Raw genomic sequence first — 10000 nt, forward strand, 5'->3', positions numbered from 1 at the left:
CGGTGGCTCCTACGCTTCCGCCGAGGGACGAGCCAGTTGTCACCAACAAGACGAAATTATCGGTAATATATGAGGGAAAGAGGGAGGGGGAGGGAGGGAGGTGGGGGGGAAATATGGGAAGGGAAGGCTGGGAGGATGGGGGGGAAGGGAAGGGAGGGAGGTGGGGGAAATATGGGAAGGGAAGGCTGGGAGGAGGGGGTGGGGGGGAGATGTGGAAGTTAGAGAGGTCTGACTGATAAACAGATTAAGGAACAGATGAAGGATGCAAATTATATGTTGTTTGGGAGGAAAAGGGGGATGAAACTATTCATCTTGAGACACTACCGGATACGTGACAGTTCATGAGAATGATTTAAGGCTAAGATAAAAGCGAATGCAAATACATGGCAATCCAAAACCAATACAGAATACACGACCACTCCCATCTCCTGTTTCTTCCAGCATGCCATTGAGGGCAAGACGAAGCTGAGACTCTTGGGGGGTCGGTCTGACCAGGAGGGTCGTGTGGAGGTCATGCTCCCTGGAAGCAATGGCACTTGGGGACTCATTTGTGGTGATGGATGGAGCCTTTTGGAGGGCATGGTGGCGTGTCGGCAGTTGGGGATGCACTATGCCCAGGCAGCCTTATCTACAGGTATTTGGGCGGAAGTGTGTATTTTTCAGTGTATGATTTTTCTTTTTATGCATACACAATTATTACTTGTCAGTTGCGTAACGAAAGTACACGGTCTCTTTACAGATGTACCCATAGAGTCGGTAATATGTGTCGACAATTACGAGAAAATAGTTTGTTCATTTTATCATTGGGGTTGACTTTACACTGTTTGCAGGTTATTTCGGAGGAAATATGAGTAACGTAGTTATAAGTGGCATCAAGTGCCACGGTAATGAAGATAATATTGACCAGTGCCTTCACGAAGACGTTGGGGACGTATTTTGTCCCCATCCAGGCTCAGACCCCAACATCGCTGGAGTTACTTGTGTTTCCAGTAAGTCCTGATGTACTGTGTAAGGTTTAATGATATCTGCCAAAAATTGGAGAAATTCCTTATATACCTTGATATGACCAAGGTAAGGGACTTAAAACGAAAACTTGAAAGACAGGCAAGAAGAGACTCATGCAGGCATAAAATTACAGAAATAGCTGACCTGGTTCCGGATCACTTGGAGTTGGCTCGTTCTGCACACTTGGAGGATAAGCAGCTATTTTTCTTGCAGTGTGCAATGGAGGAAAATTGCCTTGCACAATCTGCAGTCAAAGCTCAGGTAACATTAATGGAAACATCCATTATAAGTGTATAATCATTTTTACAGTCTAGAAGTCTGCTCTTCCCTTATAAGATTTTTTTTTTTTTTTTGAGAGGTCATTAGTATATTCAATAATACATTGGCCACAATAAGTGTAGGGTATGTTACTATATGATAAAATGTTATTATTAATAAAAGATACAATTTCAAAAGTGGATGTTAGATCAGACTTCCAGAGGAATATCAGTTATATGACAGATTTACCTTGATGAATAATCTTGTGACATTTGATGAGTTGAACAGATTATTTACAATATTTGCCCAACAGGAAAGCGGCTATGGTTGGCATCTGGACACGAGACGCCTCCTTCGTTTCACAGCACGTATAGTCAACCAGGGAAATGAGGCATTCCGTCCCATTCTTCCAAAGCAGTATTGGGAATGGCATGCCTGTCACATGTAAGTATTTAGTAGATGTTCATTCACTGGGCAGAAATACAGTCGTAACATAATCTTAGTTATTCTACAAACCTTAGACTTGTTGATGTACCGACACCTATATATGTATTTATTTTATACTTTTTTAATCACATAAATCATAGTATTTTAACTACTCTTATCTACACAGAGAAGCACATGTATCAGAAAATGATCCCTTTTTACAACCATGAATGTCACATACCCATATTGGTCTTCCTGCCAGTTAGATTACTCAAAATAAAACAAGGTATAAGGTATTCTTATAGTTTCCTCATACTTCAGGCACTATCATAGCATGGAAGTATTTGCTCACTACGACGTCATAGACGCAGATGGAAACAGGGTGGCCGAGGGGCACAAAGCCTCTTTCTGTCTGGAAGATAACAACTGTGTTCCTGGGGTAGAACCAGTCTTCAAGTGTGCCAACTTTGGTGACCAGGGCATTAGTCCTGGTTGCACAGACACCTATGCATACAACATTGATTGCCAGTGGATTGACATCACTGACATCAAGCCAGGGACTTATACTTTTAAGGTAAGTCATTAGTGATCTTTGTTTTTTTTTTAGATATTTTTTTCATTATGATACAAAATCCCCATCTATTGGACTAGGTATTAATGGGACATATTAATATTATAGTCACAGATTATTCGGCTGTTAATAATTTTAAAAGGACTATCTAATACATCCAATACAAGTACACTAACTTTCCAACAATAGGCATCTGTGATACTATATAGGAGGCATAATCTGTTGTATATTAGATGTATGAAGTGAATTTAACTTACAAGTCTTGTTTGGTCTCAATGATGTCAGAATCTTATACCATACTGTGACTCACACAAGAAGTGGCCTTTCAGTCACATTAATATTTTCATACCGATTTATGCAAGATGTAGCAACGGAAGGAGCAATCTTAATTGGATATATTCATTTCTGTCCGTACTGATTTGACCAGCGTGTAGGTGGTTTTCGTTTCTTGATTTGCTTCATTTATTCTCTTCTTTGAACTTGTGAAATGTCAAATGTAAAAAGATTATGATATTAAGTCCCATTAGTATCTAGTTCATGGAATCCTTTGCTTTCAGATATTGAGTGCATGGTATTTTTACATTTTATTTATAAGGTTAAATCATATGTACTGTATATATTTAAGCAAAAACAATACAGGAATGAATACACAAAATTATTATTGGAGAAAAATTCATTTTCATGTGCATGGTTTTCATTATAATTGCTTTATATGCTTCTATTTTAAGCTCAGGGTATAGTGAACATTTACATAAGAAATGTTGTAACACAAAATCTAAATCTAAACTTTATTTTAGTTATATCTTATCACCAGTTTTCCAGATACTAAAGAAAAAAAAGGTTTCCATGATATTTACTTTCAAATAAACAGATATGATTTTCCAAAGACTCAGTCCCAAATATTTTGCCAACACCTATCCTTACAGTTAGCAGTAAACCCAGAGTTCAAGGTGGGAGAGATGTCCTTCGATAACAACGCGGCTGTGTGTGAACTCATATATTCGGAGACTACTGCATGGGTCGGCAATTGTTCTCTCGCCCGGCCTTGATGCTATGGCAAACGCAGCACCTCAGACAAAGACCTCTTTTTCCCCAATAACTACAGCATCTTCTGGTCTTTGAGATTCACTATGCATGAGGCAGTATCTGTTACTAATGCTTTTGGTTCCCTGAGGCATTTGTGATGGAGGCCACGGCTCCGTTGTTGAATCTATTTGCAGTCTGTTTTCTTTTCCACATTGGAGAAACCAAGTGAACTGTACAGCTAACCCACTGGATTCTGTGCCTTTACTACAATCAGTGTGTTTGTATAGCAGAAAGAAAGTGCTTCTAAATCTAAAAAGTTATGGCTATTTATGTTACTTTTCTGCTTGATGATTTACTTTGGGTATTCACATTGAATATCAATTGTTATATCTTCTACATCTATCATTTCTTAGTCTTCATAAGGTGAATAACATATATCTGTCTTTAAGACCATTTTTAGACAATCCGTAAATATACATGAATATTTATTAGTAAGTATCTGTGGATGATGTATTGATCTTTTTCCATATCATGTACTACATATCTGAAAAGCCGCAGAATCTCAGGAACTAAAAAGAATCTAAAGAAAATATGTTGATGTTTATGTTACTGATGATGTAGATTCTCAATTATATTTTCCATTGTGCATTATACATATAATAACATAGGGTTAAATATTACATCTATGTCCAGTTCTTACTTCATTTAAACTTGTGTTTTAATGCAAATGCATAACTACATCTTTATATAGTATTTAAGTAAGTTTTGTGATTTTTGTCATAACTTTTTCTCCTTATTAATGAAATTATTATTTAAAAAAATCATTGAACAATTATCAAAGATATTTGTTCCAGCGATTGTCTCCAGGAAGTATTACAGTATTTTTAGTATTATTATATTTCTAACTATGTTAACAACAAGATTTTGAAATGGTTTTCAGCTGGCAATAAACCCCGAATTCAAAGTAGGAGAGATGTCTTTTGACAACAATGCCGCCGTCTGCGAGTTCATTTACACTAAAACAAGTGTATGGCTTGGAAATTGCACGCTTACTCGACCGTAACACGAAGGCTAGAGTGATTGTTGTTGTTTTTGTTTGTTGAACTGTACATTCATCTTATTAGTGTTTTTTTTTCTTTTATTCTTGATAATGAATATAATAACTTCAAAGGGTAATCATCAAAATACCTTCATGATAGTAAAATGGTATATATTATATATATATGCATCTAACATTTTAGAATAGATGAAATGTAATATATCTAGGTATTTTGAAAGTGAAATTAATTTTAATTGTGCTGATAACTTCAGATTAAGATTTGAATACATCATTACTTTTAGTTAACCAGATGAAGTTCTCATGGTAACCAATTTCTATAATAATATGCGGTATGATAGTATTAGCCAGTATCTGTAACTAGTCTTTGCCCAAACATATTATTGGGTAATAAACTCACTGCCACTTCACACACTAGTATCTGTGTGTGCTTATTATGTAGATTAGTGTAATTTTGCTGAATATTTAAATAAATGCTATTGCCTCGTAACATTCTTGGGATATTACTCACCAGTAGTAGAGTAGGATATTGTACTTAATAAATATGTAAGTTATATTAACATGTAACTTGAATTAATCTATTAACCCCCAAAAAAAATGATTTTTCAAAAAACAATTTTGCTCATGATAATGTATATTTGATATTGACATTTATTTTTGTTTCTAGACATAATTACGAGATTTTTGCATTTCCTTAACTGAGGCAGATATTTATGGGGGAAATGTATTTTGCATAATAAAAGGGTGTTAACAAGTAGACACTATTTTTTATTAGGACCTTTAAAAAAGTATGTTTGAATATGTGACCTTATTGTTCATATATATATTTTTCACTCAAAGATTTTACTATCTTTTCTCCTTAATATTTCTGAATATGATGTATAGGTCATGTTTTTAGTGCTTATTTTCATATATTTATTGTGATATATATAACATTTTGTATTATTATATATATAATGATTATAATTACTTAGGGAATTCTGCCTAGAATGTGTGATAAAGCAAAACTATATTATTAATAAAACATATTTTTTGGAAGGCTTTACTTTTAAGCACTCATAAAATATTTTTATTCTTACTTTTAAATGGATATTTTCGAAGAGAAAAGCAGTTACACATTGCTCTGTGGATTTTTTTTTTTTTTTTTTTTTTTTTTTATACACTACCTTTGTAATCTTTTTTTTTTTTACCTACTGCAGAATCTAAGGATTTCATAGTTATACTGATTTTAGAGTAGGCGCTAAAAACCTTTTTTGAACCAATTTTTATTTCATCTATCACATGCAGAGTGAACAAAGGCCATGAGATTGATGCCCCTGTTATAGAGAATTGAACATGACCAATTGAAACTTTAGAATGTTTTTGTGGAAGGAACAATACATGACTTATCAAATTTGTCATATCATTTGATGTTCACAATCAGCTAACAATTTACATACACAAAATAATTGAATTTGTATGAATGCAAGACAAAAAATATGAGGTTAAAACAAACACAGCATATTGCATAATGCCCATGAGGCCATAATATTTTATTTCTTTCAACTTCATTCCTAAAACTATACATCTTTGGTTTGAAAACTGACATCATGTAAACATCGAAAACAGGATATAGAAATAGTATTGAATACTTCCACCAGATATACATTGGTAGCTCCGAGCCTACCTCTTGTATTGGGTCATTTTGTAAAGTTTGATTCTGTAAACTCAAAAGAACTCGTATGATACACGAATAGCCATATATACTTGTATATATATTTCTTTCTAATCAATTTTAATATCTTTATCATCTTTTTGAAAATAAATACTTAAACGTTTATTCTAACTTTACGTGACCCAACACATCAGTAGCAAGGATCCCTGTTGTTTGTGGTGGTTTCGGAACGGGTTAATATCACATGTCGAAGCCCAGGGTTTTGTACTCACCGAAGTGAAGCAAATATTTAGGGGAAGATTTAGTTTAGCTTATCATTAAGGATATAAGCTAGGAGAGACCACTTAACTACGTATTACAGTGGCTCTCAAGAATGTAACAGGGTTCAAAATATCCTAAAAATTGTAAATACTGCCAGTATATGCTCATAGGTAACTGAGCCCATGTGTGGGTCAGCTGTAATTAACAAGATCTGTATGCTTTAGGAGATCATTGATGCCAAAGCCTGTCATATTATCAGGACATTTGAGTTAGGCCATAAATAATGAAAAATATAATTATATAAAGAGAAAACTGGAAGAAATTGGCTTCAAAATATTTATTGCAACACTCTCCTCAAGAGAATGCCAAGAGGATTTGCAGTTGTTTTATCACTGTCAAATCTGCAGAAATCAGAAATTTGAGAATAATAAAAAAGACTAATACAAAGTGTGTGATTTTTATAATATACAAGAAATCCTCCCCTTGTAGAAGTAAATAATATATTTGCATATATAGGTTACAAATAAATTATGTCAAGAAACAGTGTAACAGAGTTATGGAATTGGTTATAATATCATGGAATCTGTTAAGAAGATGGAGATAGATGACATACAAGGTTTGAGATTACAATTCACCGAAAAGGATTAACATAAATCATTAGAGGAGTTGTTGAACTGCTATGCATTTTCATTTGTTTCATTCTTCTAAGGAAAAATTTTAATCGGAGTTACAGGGTTATATCTTTTGTTGGTAAATGATCAACAAATATCACAAAAATATCATTTCACAGGAAGGAGCACTGACATTCATTTAAAGTTACAATGCAGGAGAAATTCTCTTTGGCAAGTGGCCATTTTACTGAGGTACATTTCTCAACATGTAATATCCTTTGCATCCATTTATGATTGCAGTATGTACAGCTATGAGTACTAGGCTAAGATGAGGGACTGAACTTCATTTAAAACTGTACAGTGTGTGAACTCTACTAAAGATCTAAGTAACTTTTTTATGTTATGCATATAGAATGATTTTTTTTTTCTATTTATTTAGTACCATGAGTTTTAGCCTGAAGAACAACGCGAGGTACAGCCAAAAAGGTTAACAAACGGCTTTCTGGATCAACTAATTTGGAGACTTGATACTATGGAGTAGTCTGTGTCCCTTAACTTCATTTTCACTGCAATTTATTATTTCTTGAATCCCAAATGTGTGTATGTATATATATATATATATATATATATATATATATATATATATATATATATATTATATATATATATATATATTTATATATTTATATATTTATATATTTATATATATATATATATATATATATATATATATATACATATACATATATTTATTTACCCCTGTTTTCATCTATTCATTGTGACTGGGAGAGATATTAACTTGCTATGAATTTTATCTAATTGCTATTTACAAAATGAAAACCAGTTTCTCTTTTGATCTCAGATACAGAGAAAAAGTAATTTTAAAAAATTATGTAGAAACATAATAATGAAAGTCAGTGTTCTGATTCTTGTGAGGGAGACCTGCGGAAACCACATTTACGGATTTTTCTGCCCTTGTTAATACTAATGATTTTCTGATATATATTAAAATAAAAAAATCCTAAATACTTCTTTTCAGAAATAAAGTCTTCGTTAAAAGCTATTTACAAAATTAGAATAAGAGAAATCGCATCTCTTGCAGCAATCTAGATTGGAGAATAGGATTACAACTTACAGCTTCCAAATTGTTTGGGAATAATATGATTAAATCACTTCCATATGAAAGTATTATCTTTTTTTTTTTTATATCTAAATATTTTTTTTGAGATGCAATAAGAGATGTTTGCAAAAACCAATCATTCAGATATAATTTAAAGAAATAAAAAGAAATTACAATTTACTAGATGCAATAAAACATCCCAGCACACATACATGCATGCACGCACACTTCACTGATCTATTAGGGTTAACGTAATCTTCATATAATCTTTATATATACATAAAATACTGAACACTTGGCCACGGATGTTGGATACCCCATCACAGTCAATACCAGGTTGACCCCAAGAGGAGAGATATGACTTAAGATGTGGCTTTCTATATTTCAACCCTTAACTGATACTAGATTACTAATATACCTTACTATCTAAGGTAAACATTATGCCTGGAACATACCAGCAAATACTCACATTTTCACACAAATATGCATACACAGGCAAACACAAACAACACCACCATACACACAGACAAACAGTGTTCAAAGCATTACAAATAAGAATGAATAATTTTAGACTGCAAATTGTTACATGTCAATATTCATGAAGACAATGAATATTGACATTTAATTATATATCATACTCTATGAAACTACTCCATATTGATAACTCTTTGAAACATTTGTCTCTGTGTATTCTCTCCATACATATACATGCACACATATATACATACATACATACGTTCATTCACACATACTTTTTCATTCCTAGCACTGTACTACAAGATTATGGAGGTGTAGCATTGTAGGACACAATCATAGGTTCTGGATGGTTGTAATATAAAATTTATAGACAGCACTATCAAAAAAGTGTCTGTTATCATGAAGATGAAAGCCTAACTGACCTCCCATAGAGAGAATCAAACTTGCTTTGGGACTCTGCATTTGGACTCAAAGTCTGCAAATGTCCTAAAATATTTGTAGTAAATCTTTCTAATACACACAACAATGGCTAGAACAACAAAGCTTATAGCATAAAAACTGGTATTTGAGTAATATTCCTCAGCATCTATCGGTGATAATCTTTGGATATGTAAAACGTATTCAAACACTGGAAAACTACCTACAGCAAACAACTTTAGTTTATCTAAAGTGGACAAAACAATAATAATAAAAAAATAAAACAGCACAGTTAATTGCATTTAATTCTAATAAAATACCTAACTATCTGGCAGAAATCATAACATACTTTTCTCTGCTGTGTAAATCACTGAATAAAAACTGTCCTATAACAATGGGCACCATCTTTTCCTGTACTATACAGTGTCAAATTTTAGATTCCCAGTAGTGAAGAATCAATATTCCTGACGTATACTGTACTCTACACATTTACTTATGTATCTACCGCAGCCTCTAGTCACCTTTCACAATTACATGCTAATAACCAAAGCAACTGGACTGGCATAGCTTGACATACATGGCATTTTATCTTCACCAATCAAGTATGTCAATAAAAAAAGAAAAAAGGAAAAGAAAAAGAAAAAAAAAATCACAGAATCTTACAATTCTCTTTGAAGTTTTGCACTTCCAGGTTCATTTTCTGTGCTCAGAACATGGTGACTACACATACTTTATTCTATGAATAAAACACTGAAAAAAGTGGTGGTTTAGAAAGTAACACATTTATATTCATTGACATCAATTGTAATAAACACTGAAGACATGTTAAAAATGAAAAATTCTTGCATTAATAATCATAATGATATATGTGAAATGTTGAAAATAAACTATAATCATGCACTTTCAATATTATCATCATATTTCCTGTGGTTGAATCAAATTATGAAAATATGCATGTGACATCATAACTTCCTCAGAATGGCCTGTTAGCAAGGTCTCTCATGTAGGATCCTTTTTATTTCATCTACGTAGATTCATTCTTCATGATTTTAAAGGAATTTCTTAATAATTCACATTCCCACATTTAATAAGCGACATTCTCTAATGATAAGATCAC

General features: G+C 33.0%; 2 protein-coding genes across 6 annotated transcripts in view; one reads left to right on the top strand and one right to left on the bottom strand.

The window, feature by feature from the left end:
- The window catches only part of LOC119580374 (lysyl oxidase homolog 3A-like), a 17935-nt gene extending 12833 nt beyond the window's left edge, over positions 1 to 5102 (top strand). Inside the window, exons 3-9 of one of the 2 annotated variants that reach the window (XM_037928493.1) lie at positions 1 to 62; positions 442 to 634; positions 831 to 989; positions 1139 to 1266; positions 1577 to 1707; positions 2011 to 2263; positions 3187 to 5102. The exon at positions 1 to 62 is cut by the window's left edge and continues 141 nt beyond it. In XM_037928493.1, the coding sequence (XP_037784421.1) occupies positions 1 to 62; positions 442 to 634; positions 831 to 989; positions 1139 to 1266; positions 1577 to 1707; positions 2011 to 2263; positions 3187 to 3309 (1049 nt within the window). In that variant the 3' untranslated portion in view covers positions 3310 to 5102. The remainder of the gene's footprint in view (positions 63 to 441; positions 635 to 830; positions 990 to 1138; positions 1267 to 1576; positions 1708 to 2010; positions 2264 to 3186) is intronic. The other variant, XM_037928492.1, reaches the window with a different exon arrangement.
- Positions 5103 to 7973: 2871 nt separating this feature from the next.
- Positions 7974 to 10000, bottom strand: part of LOC119580375 (fibrous sheath CABYR-binding protein-like) — a 106687-nt gene continuing 104660 nt past the window's right edge. For all 4 annotated transcript variants that reach the window (XM_037928495.1, XM_037928496.1, XM_037928497.1 and 1 more), the window contains one exon: positions 7974 to 10000. This exon is cut by the window's right edge and continues 300 nt beyond it. The gene's annotated coding sequence lies outside the window, so the exon portion shown is untranslated.

This window comes from Penaeus monodon, chromosome 13, assembly GCF_015228065.2.
Source record: "Penaeus monodon isolate SGIC_2016 chromosome 13, NSTDA_Pmon_1, whole genome shotgun sequence".
Taxonomy (NCBI): Eukaryota; Metazoa; Arthropoda; class Malacostraca; order Decapoda; family Penaeidae; genus Penaeus; species Penaeus monodon.